The sequence below is a fragment of the Planococcus citri genome, chromosome 1 (genome assembly GCF_950023065.1).
Source record: "Planococcus citri chromosome 1, ihPlaCitr1.1, whole genome shotgun sequence".
In the NCBI taxonomy this organism is placed as follows: Eukaryota; Metazoa; Arthropoda; class Insecta; order Hemiptera; family Pseudococcidae; genus Planococcus; species Planococcus citri.
This window is the reverse complement of record NC_088677.1, coordinates 90543620-90562848: the sequence shown is the minus strand read 5'-3', so window position 1 is coordinate 90562848 and position 19229 is coordinate 90543620. Positions and strand designations below refer to the sequence as shown.

The following is a 19229-nucleotide window of genomic DNA, read 5'->3' as shown; positions in this document are numbered from 1 at the left end:
GTTATACAAGCGCCGCTGGTTAACTGTAATGTAACCGTACCAACGAGTTGACCTTTAAATTTGCTCGCATCCGAAACGTTTACGAGTAATTCTAATTACTCGTTTCTCGCCGGTGTGACCTGCAGCGGTCAAGTACGCCAACGATAAGCGATTCGCAATAAATATGTACGTAGACGTACGACAAACAGCGATATAGGTACGAGCCACCAGGTATATGACACGAAACAGACACGCAGCGTGATCATCAAATTGACATAAAAGGCTGAAAGGTTTGTAGCCCAATTTCCACTTCTCGAGTCGATCGATCGGTGATAACTGATAGGTAATTAGTTTCGAACCGTTCTGGAGCCTCCGGCGCGGCGCGGCGGATTTTCCGATTATTTAAACGTCGAAAAAACGCTATAAGTAGAGTGATAAGATAATATGGTAATGAAATTCAGCACCTACGAATACAAACTCGCATTTACTATCTTCGTGGCCTTTTCGATAGATGCGTTATGCATATTTTCAAAATCATTCTACAACTGCTTCAAATCCGTAATTTTACGCGGTGATTTTTTTTTTTTTTTTTTGAGATTCGCCAAAAATCAAAAAATGAATTTCAGCATCTGAAATTTTTGCGTGTGATGTATTTTGGGGTGTTTGATTCCCCTTTGCCCGATTCAAAATTTGATGTGCCGGTAGGGATACCTACGTCCTTGAAAAGATACAAATTCGACAAGAATTTTGGGATTTTTGGTTGGATTTTGCGATTGCTGCGACAAAACGCGTTGATACCTGTACAGACTCCTCACGCGCGCAGAGGTGTATCGAAGTAATACATGTGGGGGGGGGGGGCTCAGATTTTTCCAGAAAAAGAAGTTGGAAACAAAAACGTTGAATAATTTCAAATTTTCAATCAAACACGATTATTAATTATTTTATACAAAAGATTTAAATTTCTCCGTCGATTTGGTTGTGCTTCCGAAATTTCTTAAATTTCCTCGCGGATGCAAAAGTTGATTTTCATGACTTCAACATTTTCAATTACTATTTTTTTTTTTTTTCAAAAAAGGTAATAAATGCCAGAACGAAGCGAGGGAAAAAGCTTTTAAAAAATTTATAATTCAAAGCGGTAAAAACCCTCGGTTTTCGGTAATCCTTTGATTTTTTCAATTTACATAAATTCTTCCCAACTATGTATTCCCAAGTTTCTCAAATTTTCCCAATTCACCCAATTTATTTCAAAAAAACTTCCACTTTTTGCCAACATTTTCTGTCGGAGAGGACCCCCTCCCCTCCGTTCGGCACGCCTCTGGCCTCACGTATTACGCATGCCAAGTTTCATACGCCACTACCGTTTTTACGATACAGACAGTTTCCAAAAAAAGAAGAAAACAACAACAACAACGACGACGACAGCTTGCTCAAAGTATGTAGGGTCACGGGTGGTTAGTTGTCAAAAAAAAAAGTTTTTTGAAGTTTTTGAAGCCATTTATGAATATTTTTTTGCGGTTTTGGGCTCATTTGAAAGCTTGATTCTTTGCGCATGTCTTCTTTTTTTAAAATTGAATTTTGGTTCATGTGATGAATAGGTAATGGTGGATTTAGTGAGATACTTTTTTGTGACAACTAACAACCACCCCTGTTGTAAGTTGTCAAACACGCATTCACTATGGATTTTAAAAAAAACTTACAATCCAATTTTCGAAAATTTTCAAAAAGATAACACCTGAGAAGGACTAAACTTTTAGATAAACCCAAAAACTTGAAAAAGTATCCATAAACGATTTAAAAATTGACTGGTCATTCTTTGAATTTTTTTTTGCGTAGGTAAATCGATCAATGCAACTTTTTATTCGTTTTATAGAATGAAAGGCAGAAAAAAAATGATTCAAAAATGCAATAGATAATTTTCTAAAAATATTTTCCCACTTTGATGCATATTTTAGTAAACTATCTCATTGACAACTAACAATATTCCCTTTTTTGACAACTAACAACTTCTCGTTTTTCATCTTTGTACCAAAAATTTTTATTCATTTCAAAATTTTTTGTAATTGAACATGTGATTACTGAATCCGTGATAAAATTTCCTTTAAATTGATGTATAATTTATTTACTTTTGACATATTTTTGATGTTTAAAAACGAAAAGTTCCAATTTAACATGTGTAACTTCGCACCTGTAAAATCACTTTTTTCAAAACTGTATCCCCAAATGAAAAGCTATGTAGCCAATTTTGCATGTTGGAACATTAGTAGGTATAGCATGAAGTTATTATGAAGGTTTTGTGGAGATAGCGTTCATGTATCCTTTTCAAAACGCAATTTGACAACTAACAATTATTGACAACTAACCACCCGTGACCCTACTTGTATTAGACGTGAAAATCTAAGCCAAATCTAAAGAGTCTCTACCAAATAGCTACGATGCTACATTTAGCCAAATAGGTAGGTAAACAGGTCGGACTACGAGCTGAAACTAGTGAAATTAAGCCACACAGCGGAAGAGGCGAGCGAGCGAGACACCGGAAAATCCTTCGATCGCGTATTTTGTCCGTTAAATTGTAGTAATTTTGAAAAAAAAAAACTGCAGGCAGAATCCGAAAACGAATGCCTGCGTCGAGCCATCTAGACTATCATCGTTACGTGGGATAATGAAAACACGCGAAATTCGATAGCCAGAACCAGAACTAGATCACGATCAAAGTTCACCGCATTCGTAGAACGTAGCTCACACCTCCACTACCAGCACCACCCCCGGCCCCGCTACCGTCACGCCGTCGTCGCACGTCCTTCCTGATTTACGTAGTTGCGTCCGCAGAATTTGACGATAAATTTTATTATTACTCGCAAGTCTTAAGTACGTACATATAAATTATAAATCCTACTCGACCCCCCGATATTGGACGAGAGAAAAACACATCGCAGTCCACGACGAAATTCAAAATATCGCAAATAGACTCGATCTCAAGAAAGGAGCAGCAACATTATGTAAGCTGCCTAGTGTGCCTACGGCACGCAATCAACTTAAATCGATCAAAAATGAGATTTAAAAAAAACGTCGATTTCGACGAAATGCGATGATTTACCGGGTGGGCAGTACGATTATCATTATTAATACTAAAATACGCTGACGTATCGCGGGATCGCGTCTGGTAAGTTACGAACTACATAGACATACGTACGAGTACGTAAAAGCACCTCGGCAACTACAGCAGCAGCAGCAGCAACAGCAGCAGCAACAGCGAGCAACATTTACGAAAACTGGTAATACTCTCGCTAATTACAGGGGGTGTGATTCGATGCGATGCGATGCGATGACGTCAATGGTATCGTGTATTTGTATCGCGGTGCGTCTTATGGAAAATTTGCATACGATTACGTAGAAAACAATACGACGTTACGAAGCGCCATTTTTTTTTCAAACAAGGAGACGTTTACTCGCTACAACCACCATCTAAAAATGTACCATACGGCGCGGCGACGACCCTTTGCAAAAAGCTTCTTACCGAGGCGGAGATCTCACTTTCACTTGAAATTGACAAATCGAAGCGCATTTTAGAAAGCTCATTTTCGAGTTTAAAAAAGTATTCAAAAACCACTCTGACATCGTGCAAACGCGAGACATCGGCAGAACATTCAGCTGGAAATTTTTTCGAATATTTCGACATTTTGGGAAGGGGGTTATAATTTATATGAAACGAAAGTTTTTCAGGTCAAAAATTTTTCATTTTCAAAAATAAATAAATAAAATAGAAAATATCCAGATGGCGGACGGTACTTGGAAATCAATTTTCAAAAAAGAGGCGAACAAACAGAAAATGTCGATTTTTGCAGTTTGAAAAAAGAAAAAGAAAGCAAAGTTTTGGTAAACAGCGAAACTTTCCAGTAATTTTGCAACAAAACAAAGTCTTGCGTGGAATGATTTCTGGGGGGGGGGGGGGGGGGGGTGGAGGAGGAGATTTTCCAAGGGAACTAGAGGGGAAAAGGAGAAAATTCGAATTCCGAAAAAAGAATCCGAGAATAAATACGCGTAGAAAATTTCGTCCGATTAAAAAATGGAAAATGGCAATATGCACTAAAGACGTAGGAAAAGAGTAGGATAAAGAGGACTGTCAAGACACCTCGCTTCAGTACCATAAGCATACGAGAGGAGAAGGCCCCGAGTTGACGCGAAGTGCACTGTGCATGGTGCACTCGCAGAAGCATACATGTACGAGTACCTATTGGCTATTACCTACTGGTAACAATACGTTTGCAAATATGGCGTGGCGCTGGCGCATGACGTACGCCTTACGGCCACGACAATAGGCAATCTGAATCTCTCAAAATAGCTAAGTGTAGGTATGCTAATCGCAATCTCAATCGTGATCGTGATTTAATTTGACGGGAGCGAGCTAACGTTGAGGAGCGGAGCGGGCGAATGTTTATTAATGATTCAAGGTTAAGGGCAATGGCAATGACGATACGGTGCGATGCCGATGCAGATAGCAGCGACCAGCGAATCGAATACTCGCGCGGAAATGCGCCACTGCGCCAGCGGCCAACGGCCAACCAAGACCGTTGCAGCCTGCACTCGACGAAATCTGAATTTTCCATTTCCACACGAATGTACAAGTACGAGTACATAGGAGTAAGCCCGAGAAGCTCTGATCTACTCGTGCGGTGTACATTCTGCAATGTACGATTGTACGCGTAAGAAGCTCGATTAACGTTTGACGTCTTTTATGGGCGCATTGAGGAGGAGGAGGACGACGACGACGATGCTGTCCGAGACAAAAACTACCAGAAGCTACAGCTTGGAAGCTGGAGTTGAGTGCTGGATGAGAGCTAGAGGGCCGAACCGTATAAAAAGTTCTGTCGTATGTTAAGGAAAGGTCTGACGCGAGTACTCATTTTCAACAATTTGTAAAGTGCAGGATTGTTTTACGTTTTCGAATACGCAATCGCAGCTCCTTCACTTTGCGGCGAATAGTATAGAGGTCTATAGGTTGTACTCGTAGATGGGTTCCTGATGCCATTTACGTAAGTGTAGTGTAGTATGACGGCGTTCGTAGTAGCCAATTAACAGTTACGTGCGAAGAAAACATTGTAAAAATACGATTCGATTAAGCAAACGTTAAAATAGCGTCGATGACGAGTTGAATTATTCGCTTCTATCAATCAATGGTATTGACTACCTATTGGTATAGTAAAAGCCATAGTCATCATCGTCAGCAATAATGCGAATACATAAATTTACGAGCTCGTACATAAGAGTACATACTCGTAACGTCAAATTTACCTAGTCAGCATTGGCCGCCATCGCCATCGCCATCGGACACGCGCGGACAGTGCATACCTACTCCTGTCTCTTATAGAGGTACCATACCACGTTGAATGAAGGACACGAATGACGAGATTCGTCATAATACCAAAACAAGGGAACGAGTGAACTTTTACAACTCGTCGAGAAGTTGGAAATTTCAATTTTAAAAAAATTACAGAATCGTCGATGTTTGCGACAACATTCTCAAAATTTCCTTTACTCTCCGAAGTCGATTGCCCCCCCCCCACCACTTCAGAAATTCCGAGTAATTTATAGCAAAAATTGACGATTTTAGGATTTTTTTTAAAAACTACATTTCTCAACTCGTCACCTCAGATTAACGATTTATGGACACTAATCGATTCGGAATGTTAGAGAACACACTCGTACGATACGATAGAGTTGAATTTTCAGCAGGCGAAGTTGATTACAATGCTTTCCAGAGCGATTCGAAGTTACCTACCGAAGAAAAGTCAACTTTTGCTGGAGGCTCCAGATTACCTACATACGAGTAGGTACAGGTACAGGTACAAACCGATTTTCAGATTCTTATCTCTGTTTTCATCCTTTTTGCAGATAATTAATTTATTGTACTCTTATTCGATAGGCGTGTATTGAAAATTTGGTTCTTAGAAGGCTGATGACACGCTGTTTCAGTCTTTCAGTGAGCTAAACCTTAACTCACAACTCTATCGGAGCTGATGAGTTGTGAAGGATTCTTCGTAAGAACGAGAGAAATTGTAAAAAAAACACATCACACACACACACACAAAGAGTCAGTACGTACCTACGTTTTATAACGTCCAAGACGCCAATTATTATCAGATAAATGGAAAAGCGGATGAAACCGAAAGCGCCGACTCGTCGTCAATATGATGATCATTGATCACAAAGCAGGCTGCAAATGTATGTACTTGTATAAGTTAGTAATCGGATAGGTCTGGGTCTGGGTACAAATTCATGATATTCGTACGATAATCGCGTAGATACTATGAAAAAACCGCGAGCATCTAAATTAGGTATTATAAGACGTAATGGGTAGGTATATTCGTATGTAAGACGTAAGTAGGTATTTACTCGTATGATGCGCGAAACAAACGCCAATTTTAAACAATCGGTGAATCGGAAATGGACCGCGTTCGCGTTCGCGTCCTCGCAATTAGTCGTTATCGTCATCACTCGATCATCAGCGTCCGCGGTGAGAGCCATCGATCATCGATGGGTTCAGATTCAGATTACAAACGACGCGAGCGACGACACAATGTTGGTGTTAGTACCGCCACCGCCACCGCCACCGCTACCGACCTTTACTGTCTCGATTCTCAATAATTTCACTCTCACGTCAGAACTTGAATGCGACTGGCAACCCGTAGGCCGTATAGCCGAGCTTTTTGCACTTTGAGTAGGTAAGTGATTAAATACGAGTAGTTTTTACGGGATAGATTCGGATGAAAAATCATCGGCATGATAAATAATTTTAAAAGATCACGTAGGCCTACTTTCAAGTGGAAAAAGCTCACCGATTTGGCAATTAGCTACCCACTCGTCCAACTTTACCAAGTCCAAATGTAGGGCGGCGCGGCGGAGTGAAAAAGTCTTTTCCCAAACCACGATCCTTGGTTTAGAGCTGACAGCCGCGCCGCGCCGCGCCGCCGGGCTGATAGGCAACAAAAGCTACTCCTACACGACTGCAATTTACTATACAGTATCTTAGTGGTAGCTCGTTTCAACATCTACCCCGACGCTCAGGTTTTTTCCCACGATGTTGTCGTGGGAACATTTTGACCTACTCGCTTGACCAAGGGTCGTGTTTTAGGTCATTTTCAACGAAATTTTTCGTATTATATTTTTCGAAGAGTATTTTTTGATGAAAATTTGAATAATCCTCGAAAAATGTACCTAATATGAGAAATTTAGCCGAATGGGAAAATGAAACACAAGTCCATTGTGCACGCGTGTGGGTCGGAATTTCCCCACGACACAAACCGTCAACCGTGGGAAAAACCTGAGCCAGAGTATCGGGGTAGCGATTTTTGAAAATTTCAAAATTCAAAATTGTATCGTAGGAGCTAAACTCGAAACTAGCAGCCAAAATTTTATTGGTGTGGTACTTGGGCCAAAAGGCTCCCACTGACAATGAGACTAATTTTCATGCAAATCCCCGAGGGACACTTGACGAGGTTCCTAGTTAGCGCCAAGCGCCCACCTGATTAGTGATTGATTAGGAACGACTTACGAATACTACGACGACCGTCGACCACTGACCAGCTAATAGCGTTTCACACCGAACGCCGCGTAACTCGTCATTTTTACCGTTTACGATACCTAAGCTAAATCATGTTCGACTATAATCAAGTTCAATTAGGATTACGTAGGTATGCAGATAGGTGGAAAACAAAAACAAATTTCTACCTTAGGGCGCGGCGCGGCGCGGCGCGGCGGCTCTTCGTAAAATGTGTGTTAGAAAAATTTCAAAAGCATCGCGTCATCTCGCGCAAGCAGAAGCAATAACGATAAGACTAATCTACCCAGAGTCCAGACCCACTGAATTACGAAGCCTACAATACCTATTATACTGCACCACGCCGCGCCGCGCGCCGTGCGGCATGATACGCGATTGATATGTACCGATTACCGATTGACGATTGCTTAATTATGAAACATACCTACTCGTATGAGTATATGTACGATGTACGTACGCCGAATAAGTACATATGTACGAAAGGCAGTCAATAAGTACTCTCTAAATTTCACTGTTTCAAATTTAGAGAGTAAGTTTCCCACATCTCACTCCCATATCTCAGGAATAAAATCAATTAGGAACTTGAAATTTTCAGACAATCTCGATACCACTGATGGGCAGTGGGCACCACTAGGCAAAATTTCGTTCGGATCCATTGTGTACGACACGAGTAGTTCGCTTATCACGATAAAAAATTTCAAGTTTTCAAAAAAATACCACAGTGGATTTCCACAGACGCCTACTGATGCCCCGTGAAAAAAAAAAGTTCCAAAGATGAAAACAAGACGTTCCTTGACACAATATACGAGTACGATGAGTACAAGAAGTGACTGAAGAGCAGGGTTGGGTGCATCATTACACATATGCCTCGCGAATAATTCGACACAATCTTCGCACATTTTAATTTTGAATATCCCAGCGGCGCATTGGAAAAAATACACCAATCATAAAACGACTTTTTCGTGCTCTTTCACATGGGATGGCGTAGGTAGGTAAAGGTATTCAGTTTTGTGCTACCTACGACTACGAGTATTTCAAAAAATGAATTTTTTACGCGCATGGGAAACTTACTATCGAGTGACCTTTGTACTTGTAGTAGAGTAGATAATAGGTGTTCAATAGATGCAACCGCCAGGCTAGTAGCTATAGTCTATTTGTATGTATTTACTTACTCCCAGCATTGCATTGTGACTAAAAGAGTTGTTAACAGCAAATTACGTTTACGAGCAAATTATCTCATTCGCCATTTATTCGCAAATATCTATACCCGATTGTTTGGACGTTTTTTTCCTTCGCTACATCTCGTCGTACCTGTTTTGTAATTTTTTGTTTTTCAATTTTCGGTACAAGTACGTACGTAAGTATCGCAATTAATTTTTACAACCTCGACTAATCCGCATCGTAGGTATTTAGAGAATTCAGACTATAACACGGGTTCGGTTCAGTTCGAGTAGTATGCGAGTACCAATACCTCTATTCTATGAAACGTATGTATGTACATTAAGTACAATGTATGGCTAAAGAATAACATGTGTACTCTACCTACTACCTAGTACATATAAGCACATTATAGGTACAATATAATGAAGTTGTACAAGTACATAAATGTACTCGCATTTACACACAGCCTATCAACGAGTATACATATAGGATCTATACATACAAATAACCTACCCGGTAGCAACGACGCCTAATTGCACACTCATTCATATAGGTACTATAATTAGACAACTAACAACTAACTACATACGTATGTACATACAAGTTAACTTATCAAAAAAAAGTAGGTACAAACAAAATATAAATACAGGGTTTTTCGATACCAGTACTCGTTATATTTTTTATATACGCTTCTTATGTACTACCGCTATGTTTATTTGTAGGTACCTATACATACTTAGATATATTCGATTGTTTTAAATCACATCCGCGTCGCAACTTGAAAATATCGAGAGTTTTCTTCCAATTTTTCGTTTTATTTACTCTTTATCACTTTTAAAAATTGACGAATATCGCATCGTGTTCGCTTAAAATCAAATTTAACTCGAATTCTTCGATTTCGATTGTAAATATTTCAAATTATTATTTGCTTCAAAATTTTGAAATTCGAATAGGTAGTTACTCATTTTTTGTTGAGAAATGGAAAATGGAAAAACAAGAGCAAATGGCCCCGAGCAAAGTGAGGGCAAAAGCTCTCGAAAACTAGCATTCCAGGAGCGAAGCGAGGACAAAATCTTTCAAGAGGTACAAAAACGATGTTTTACGAGTAGGTAATGAGTCACTTGAAGCTCTCAGAAATCAATATTCCGAGAGGTATAAAAACGACGGTTTTTTCGTGTGATGAGTTACTTATAAAAAGTTTATTATTCCGCTTCAAAATTTCAAAATTCAAATGATTTTTTTTTAGAAAATTTAAAATTGAAAAAAGAAAAGCAAACGGACGCGAGTGAAGCGAGGGCAAAAACTCCCGAAAATTAGTATTTTAGGAGTATGAAAACGACGTTTTCTTGCGTGATATATGAAGAGCTTTAAGATTATTTCTGTTTCAAAATTTCAAAATTCGAATGACGATTATTTGAAGAAAAAAATCAAACATGAAAAAGATAGGTAAGCAAACAAGCCCGAGTGAAGAGAGACCAAAAGCTTTCAAAAATTCAATCATTCCTTTGAGAAGTAAATAGTCGGGGAGCTCGCATAAGGATCTATTGCACCCCCTTCCCCGTCGATCCTCCGGAACAACTTTTCTCATAGAGGGGGAGTCCTAAGGACCATTTCTAGTCCTTGTCCTAAAAAAAGTTCCTTACTTACAAAATGGCGGCTATTTTGATTGACAGGTCAGCCGAAATCGAGAATTTTGCGTTCCAACATTGGACTCGCACAAAATTTTTTAAACCGTACAAACGTGCATCGAAAGATCAGGCAAAATTTCCAAGTGCTATTCGAGTGCCTTTTTCAATTTTTGGTGAATTTTTGAAAATCAAATTTAGGCCAAAAATGAGGGAAAAAATTCAAATTTTACCAAATTGACCGAGAAAGCAGAAATTTGGGATATACTCTATTTTCGACATGCCAAATCGATTGGAAACTGTTTCAAACCGTTTTGAGCAGTTCTGCGGCCTCCGGCAGATTTTTGAAACTCGAAATTTCCCAAAAGTTCGTCAAATGGAAATGGCGAAAGCCCAAATTCATTCCGCGAACTAATTTCAATACACTACGAAGTCAATCGCAAGTAGACCTCAAGTCGTTTTCGAGCCTCCAGCGACTTTTTGAAAATTATACTGGAGTCTCCACCATGATTTTTGAAACTTGAAATTCCCACAACATTCCATCAAATGGAGTTAGCTGGCTGAAATTTACTTCGCAAACTAATTTCGATACTACGCTAGGAAGTCGACTGCAGGTGGACTTGCAAGTCGTTTTGGAGCCTCCGGCGACTTTTTAAAAATTACTGGAGCGTCCAACCTTTCAAAAAGTCGCTAGAGGCTCCAAAACGACTTCCAACCCACCAGCAGTCGACTTCGTAGCGTATTGAAATTAAGTAGTTCGCAGTATGAATCGCTTTCTATCTCCATTTGATTAAATTTTGGGAAATTTCAAGTTTCAAAAATCTACTGGACGCTCCAGTAATTTTCAAAAAGTCGCAGGAGGCTCCAAAACGAGTTGAAGTCTACCTGCAGTTGTCTTCGTAGCGTGTTGAAATTATGATTTGAAGGTTTTCCAGGGTGTCTATTATTTTCAACAAGCCATTTTCCCGGACTTTTCCATTATATTTTGGCAATTTTGTATGCTGGTTATAAATAAATTCGTTCGTTCTTCGGATGTAAAAAATAGCTAAACTTTGATTATTAACTTTTTTTTGATTTAAAAAATTTTTTAAACATGCAAGCAGTGGTGTCCCGCTCCAAATTTTCTGGCGAGGGAGGGGAGTGAATTGGATACAACAATGGCGAATGAAAAACCAAAAATTGAGAATAATTTTGACTCGCAGAACTAAGAATAAGTACATAATATGTACAATACTCAAGAGCAATTAAAACAATATTCACAATTATGATTTATGAAAACTTTTTTTTTCTTTTTTGGATTTTCGGATGCCTCAAATATGAAATTTGTATAGACTAAAATGAGAAAAAAATTGGCTGCAGCGAAGCGAGGGTGCGAGCTAATGAAAATTTTCACTTTGAGATGCCTAAAAACGATGTTTTTTTTGTGAAGAATTTATTTTTTGGCTTTAAAACTCGCGATCAGCTGGCTCCAGAGATGGAAACAGAGAGACTTTGGAGTACTCGTAAGTTGTAAACAAATTTACTGGACGAGTATAGGCCTACCCGCTATAAGTACCTTGGAGGTTATGACCGGTACGAGCAGATTTACAATTATTCATACTACATACGAGATGTAGATGTATGGTAAAGAAGTGCGGCGGAGATGGCGCTGGCGGTCGCGGTCGCGGTCGCGGTTAAAGGATGACAAATATTTTACGAATGACCGTCGATCAACGAACGCGGAACGGAGACGCAAACCAGTGCTGCCAGACGTACGGAAAAGTCCGGATTTGTACGGAATTTTGAGATGTACGGATTGCATGTACGGAAAAACGTACGGATTTGCCAAAAAATACGGAAATGTACGGATTTCTCGATTTTTACCCTCTAAAACATGCAAAAATGGACGTTTTTTTGGTTTTTGGAACCATATTTTCAAAAAATTTTCGCTCTCGCTTCGCTCGAGCAGTAATTTTACCTTCCTTCTTTTGAAATAATCAGCATTAATCACACATAACGAAAGGTTTTCAAACAATTATGTCTGATTTCAATTTTTCATGTCTAAAAGGTCAGTTTCACACGAGTTCAAAATCAAGAAACATGATATTTTTGGGTTTTTTTAGTGTACGGAAATGTACGGATTTCCTTTTTCATGAAAAATACGGATTTTTGAGGTTATTGGGCTGGCAGCACTGACGCAAACGCAAACGCAACGCAATGCAACGTAACGTAGGTGCTACGATGATGCTAGGTAGAGGTAGAGGTGCTAATCGTCGAATAGTATTAGTATTATACGAGTACTCGTATTGTATGCAATACGCATACGCACGGCCGCGTTAAGTCGTCGTCATCATCGTCTTCGATTTCGATGATTTGTTTGATGTGTTTTCGAATTTTGAGATCGTAGAATCCGTATTACGCTGTTATCCGTGTATAGAGGCAATCCATGCGCATATCTGTAGTTCTTTGCTGCTGCATGTCTATAGGTCGTCGAGTAGGTTCCTAATTACGAGTAGGTACGAGTATCTCGTTGTTTTTGCGCGCGGTTTTTTGTTCTCCACCCCAGTCGTCGTGGTGGAGTTTTAATCGACAATTCGCCGACAACCTAATTAGCAAAATTACAGAAGCGAGTAAAAAAAATCAAAAAACGCTCACACCGCACCCCTCTGCGTTGAGTCACGTCTCGTCGCGTCGCGTCGCGTCGCGTCGGCGTCGTATTCTGGTAGTTGCGCCAGCGCCATCGCCAGCCTCACTCCGCACCGGTTTCTCTCAAAAACGCTCCGTAGCGTAGTACGAGTACATACTGTACAGTGTAGACGAAAAACCAACTGAGTTGCGTTACGTTACGTTGGGATGCATTTCATCGCGTTATTTACGCCCTACACTTGATACGTAATTAGTAATAGATATTCGCATCGTATTTCGTACTCGTACAATCGTACATGCTCGCATCACATTTACCTACTCGTACGTACTCGTATGTATGAGTTCGAATAGCTCGTAAGCGTGAGCAACGGAAAAAATTTTAGTTGTAAATCGCTTGTTCAGTCAAAGTTGCTGGTTGCGCGTGCTTTCGGTAAAAAAAAATACTCGTAGTTATACTCGTACTACCTACAATTTGCAATTCACATCCAACATCCAACATCGAACATCGCTCCACCTGAAGCCTGTGTAACGACGTCGTGCCCGAGACAAGAGTACAAAAACGAGAAGTAAAAACAATGTTTACGTAAAATTTCGGGTCGCGTCCGCGTCGCGTCGTCGAATATCGCTCGATGTGGACCGACCATTATCACCGGCCGCCGTTACTTTACGCTTTGGACAATACATCTTGGCCAAAAATTGCGAGCTGGTGTCGATCTGCTCGCCCTCATCTGCATCAGCAACCATGACAACGGTAAGTCATTCATTCTTTCGCTCATCACTTTAGCTGCATACGAGTATGTATCCACATCCAGTCCAGGTGCAACTACGGTAACGTACTAACCAGCTATCATACACTCGTATACGTATTTCATCTGCGACTAACATCGCTTTTTTTCACTTCTGCACTCTGGCTACGTCAAACTCGACATTTTTAACTAGTAAGCTAAGTGCGCATATAACTCGAATACGAGTAGATACATACGCGTAAATGCGGATGATTTGGGGTTTTCGGAGCTTGAGCCATGGCCCCATGAACCATGTGCCATGCATGTAAGTAATTCTGCCTAGTCAGCATCGTCGCTGGGGGTTTTGCAAATCAGATATTCTGCTGACTGACTGATTAATTGCTCGACTAATTGTTTGACTAACACGCGCAGGAATCGAAAATGGAATTGGAAAAGGAAGTGGAATATGGGCCTCCGCTGCGCGACGAAAGCAAGGCGACATTTCGACAGGCGGTCGAGGATTATTACGATTGGTTAGGTTGCTGGGTCATAACGTTGATGTTCATCTTCGGTCCGCCGTTTTTGCTGCTGCTCTGCATAACGCCGCCGCTATGGATAATCGGACTTTTGTACTTCTTGTGGATGTACTACGACCGCGAAACTCCGCACATCGGAGGCAGAAGGTTGGTTCGCATTTTGCATCGCATTCGCCATTTGCCACCCTCCCATCGCGTCCACTATACTGACTGCCGCCATCATTTTATGTACTATGTACCTATGTATTTCAGATTGTTGACGTTGAGGAAATTGCGATTTTGGCGATACCGAAGAGACTACTTCCCGATCAGACTAGTCAAGACGGCCGAATTGCCAGCCGACACCACGTACTTATTTTCTTCGTTTCCGCACGGCATTTTGGTTTTCGGCGCTTCTACCAACTTCATCAGCGACGTGAATCATTTTGACAAAGCTTTTCCCGGCCTCAATCCCTACATCATGACGCTCAACGCTAATTTCAACTTTCCATTTGCCAGAGAATTGTTATTATTTTTCGGTACGTACCCGAGCGATATCATATTGCACGTTAATGTAAATGGGGGGGGGGGGGGGAATGTAAAGACAATTTTCCACCAAATTCGGCGAGGAAATCTATTTAGAGTTTAATGCTGCTCAGAAAAACTGTTAGATCTGGAGGTGTCCCTGGTGGGAAGATATGGGTCGTAATCAAAGCGGGAGCATTTTCAAAAAAATTGTGGCTTTCTCACTTTAACTCGTGGAAAAAAGTGGTATCAGAAAATTTGCTTCGCGTCGACCTGAGCCAATGCCATCAAAATCAAAGTCCACTTTTGGTGTTCTACTGAGCGGTTCATAAACTTAAATTGCTTCGTATTTTCGAGTATCTATAATTCGTGTTTTTCTTCTCAAATATTTCGCATCTATTATTTTGAAACATCGAAAGATGTGATCATTTCTGAAACTGGGGAAACATTTTGGAACGCAATGACGTCTATTTTCTGGTCATTACTACCGATTTCAAAAAGTCGAGCAAATGAGCCAAAATCACGTACATTTTTTCGGTTTTTTAGAAATATGTAGGCAATATAGTGACCAAAAATTGGCATCACCGCGACCCAAAATATTTCACTAGTTACAGAAATTATACATAATTCGTCAATGTTTCGACATAGGTAATGCATAATAGGTATTCGAGAGAAAATACTCATTTACAACATACGAATTGATTAAAATTTTAACTGCTCGGTAGGACTCTGAAAGTGAGTAACTGCTACAGCAATGAAAAGGTCTTCTCTTTGAGGATGCATATTGCATATCTCCCCTTCAGGAGCGCCTCCGAAGGTTGAGCTAAAATTTTTTCTGATTAACATCCAACTCAAAATAATGAAGGTTTCCACCAAATTTGGTTCAAATCTTTCGACATTTTTCCTCCTTCTCAATCCACCCCATACTTACATATCGATGGTGTTGTGGATAAAAGGCCAAACTGAGTTTCCAACTTGCATTCTAAACTCGAAAGTGTCATATCATCGTACTAAGGAGTAGTTTGGCCGATGTATCAATTTTTTTGATGAAGGCAACTCATTCGCTTTCCATTATTATCCACTGATAATATTTTTTCTAGCTTGAGAAATTTATAATGATGAAATAGTTCGAGAGTGGACAGATTGGCCCTTTTGTATTTGTTCAACCTACAGGTTCAACATGAAAAAAAGGGCCAATCTGATAAATTTGGCAAAAAATAATAGATGTTTTGTTGTTGATAAATGGCAAATGCTTAGCAAATGGGAAATATTCGGCCGCGAAATGAAAGCTCATATAGTCTAATATTGTATGTAGGGGTGAAATCGATTTGTTATCAGTCATCAGTGAAGGTTCGAGCTTTGGTATCTTTTTTAATCATCTTCAGAATGAACTCTTTTTTTTGACGGATAAAATTCGTTTCCTGAGGCTCTTTTGATATTTTAATTTCTAGAAAAACCAACAGAATTACTCAAATGTGTCCAAGTAATGCCAAATACTTATACAGCGTACTCAAATTACCTGAATTTTTGGTCTTTGGTTCAGGTTCAAATAGTTTAGCAAATCCGTCATCTCGATCCTTCCTCATTTCATTTCTATTGAGAAAGAAGTTGTGATTTTGTAGCCTGAAGTCTCAGGTACACGATGATGTGCTTAATTTTTCTTTATGAGTTATAGAAAAAATTTTGGAGGCCTTCGAATGGGCCGAGGAAAAAATTTCAGGTCATGCAGGATACACAAGTAGGTACACTTTGCGCTCTACCGGCGAGACTAATTCTTATAGCAAGCTGCATGAGCAGTAATTTTGTAGTCTGAAGTTACAGGAACATGGTGATGTATTTAGTTTTTCTGTACAACATGTTGTAACAATGTTGAACATGTCCAAAGTGACTTGGGCGTTTTTTTTTTAGTGAAAATTAACATCACTTAGCTATACCATGATCTCGTTGAATTCATTCAAGAATATTTGTACAAGTCAAACAAAAAAAAAACTGAATACACCGCCGTGTTCCTGAGGCTTTGGACTATCAAATGATTGCACACACTGCTTGATATAGATATTAGACTTGCTACTAGACCGCAATGTACGATACTCCAGCCCCATCAACCGAATAACTTTTCTCAAAAATTTCAAATACGATCAACATTTTTTCGAGTTGTAGGTATCTTTCAAGCTATAAAATGAGCGCTCATTTGGTTCAAAATACTCGTACCTCCATATAGGCTCTCCTCCAGAGCACTGTTGGCGATACTTTTTAATCCACCCTCGTATTATTTTGTTTACTCGTAGGTCTGGGTTTTCTGAGATCATTTTGGTACATTTGCAATTTTTTTTAAATTACTGGCCATCAAAGATAAATTTGTAGTGGTCTGTAATGTAAAAAAAAAGTAAAAAAATAGTTCAGTTTCGCCGTTTTGGATTATACTTTCATGTAAAAAAATGCAGATTGGCCCTTTCGTATTTACTCAAAATGACCGAGAACAGATTTGCCCTTTGGAAAAAAAAAAACAGTTTGGCCTTTTATCCACAACACCATCGATATACTATTTGTTCGTGTACAGTTGTACACGCAGCACGCACCATTCACTCAAAATACACAAAAATAACTGCGTACCCGCTACCGATTAAATAATTACTCCTTCAATTTATAATTTTACGTCACATTAGGCGTTTGCGCAGCTTCGGCCAGAGGTATTTTGCACGTACTGAACGGACCGCCGGGAAATGTGTGCGTTCTCATTGTCGGAGGCGTAGCCGAAGCGTTAAAGTCTGTCCCCGGCAAATATCACTTAATTTTGAAGAACCGAAAAGGCTTCGTTAAGATGGCTTTGAAGACCGGGTAAGAAGATGATTATGGTATTATACGAACTATCTGCAGATCAACATGCAAAAGCCAGACTTTTAACGGAAAAATTCGACAAACGTTTAAATTTTTCTGACGATTAGACACAAAGAAGGCAGTAAACGGCGTTATTTTTCGGAAAAGAAAAACACTGAAAAAATTGAAAAGTCACATAAGGTTTTGGCTATTTTTCTCGATTTTTTTTTTTTAAAAATTAGTAGATAGTAGATAATGGCTGAAAAATTGGCATCACTGCCTTCCAAAATACTTCCCCAGTTTTCAATATTTTGGCTAAATTCATGAGAAATGCATACATATTTGCGATGAAGAAATTTTCAAAACACGAATGCGATTTGTAAATTTTCAACTGCTCGGTAGAACCCTAAAAGTGGTCTTAGATTTTGACGGCAATAGCACAGATCGACGCAGACTCTCAAATATGTACGTATGTACTTTCATTTGGGACTGGGCTATTTTTCCCAACACAGGTTGTGTAGCCGTAGCAACCGGAGCAAAAAGACCACGATTTTTTCGAAAATGTCCCCTCCTCTTCGAGGACTCATCCAGGCACCTCCGGAGCTAAATTCTTTCCGAATAACTTTCAACCTACATATATAGAATGAAGGTCTCCGCTAAATTCGGTCGAGATTTACCGACTTTTTTGTCGATTCATCCTAACACGTAATTACGTACATATACTTATACATGTATGTATTTTAACGACGAAAATTTTACCCGACAGCTCGTCTTTAGTGCCGGTATTCTCCTTCGGCGAAACAGACACTTACGACCAAGTATCGGGGAAATGGTACAGATGGTTACAAGGCAAGCTGAGAGCCACTACTGGAATACCGTTCATCCTAGTCAAAGGTCGCGGAATACTCAGTCACTCGTTCAGACTTTTACCACATAAGCGGCCCATCACTACTGTTGGTGAGTGCGAGTCCCCTCCCACCCCCACCCCCCTTGTCCGCAATGACGAAGGTAGCATGATGCCGCAACGTTGATTTATGTGCATTTGTGCACCTACTCGTGTTACGTATTTATTTAAATTCATTTTGTACGCAGTGGGAAAACCGATTAAATTGCCCAAAGAAGAAAATCCTAGTCCAGAGCTGGTGGATAAATACCACGAAATATTTACGCGAGAATTGATCGAGTTATTCGAAAAGTATAAAGTAAAATACGACTCGCGAGGAAAGGACGCCACCTTGGTCATCGAATAGACACCTCGCAGTCAGTCAAGTCACCACTCACCAGTCACCACCAACAAGTTGGCCATGCGATGCGCCTTCCATCGTCATAAACGCAAATTCTACGCGCAATACGCGTACGCCAGATTTTTCCTTCGGTCCTCCGTCCGTTTTTACACGTACTATACCTACTTGTTGTTCTCGCTCCTCTTTCATTTCTATCGTTATCGTTATGATCTTGTTGTTTTTCTTTTGTTCTTTGTTTTTGTTTTTTTTTTTTGGTCTTCTTTTCAGAATTTATTTATTGTTCCCAGTACGAGTATGTACGAGTATATTATAATGTTTGTACAATCATAGTACCACGCAATGTATAGGTCTGGTATATTCGTACGCAGCATAGCGAAATTGTTATTTAATTTTTAATCCGCTACGTACCGTATATAATAATGTATTTATTCATTTTTTTCTTTTCGTTGGCTTTATTT

General features: G+C 39.8%; 2 protein-coding genes across 4 annotated transcripts in view; one reads left to right on the top strand and one right to left on the bottom strand.

The window, feature by feature from the left end:
- The window catches only part of LOC135841143 (zinc finger MIZ domain-containing protein 1-like), a 172255-nt gene that overhangs the window by 119643 nt on the left and 33383 nt on the right, over positions 1-19229 (bottom strand). The window lies entirely within an intron of this gene.
- Positions 8686-19211, top strand: LOC135841297 (2-acylglycerol O-acyltransferase 2-like). Of its 3 annotated transcripts, none has more exons than XM_065358207.1 (6): positions 8686-8891; positions 14103-14353; positions 14459-14724; positions 17377-17548; positions 18294-18484; positions 18620-19211. In XM_065358207.1, exons 2-6 carry the CDS (start codon positions 14112-14114, stop codon positions 18775-18777), a joined length of 1029 nt encoding a protein of 342 aa, XP_065214279.1. In that variant the 5' UTR covers positions 8686-8891; positions 14103-14111; the 3' UTR covers positions 18778-19211. The 3 variants fall into 3 exon arrangements, with proteins under 3 accessions (XP_065214279.1, XP_065214262.1, XP_065214270.1); XM_065358190.1 differs by lacking the exon at positions 8686-8891 and adding an exon at positions 11041-13696; XM_065358198.1 differs by lacking the exon at positions 8686-8891 and adding an exon at positions 13703-13995.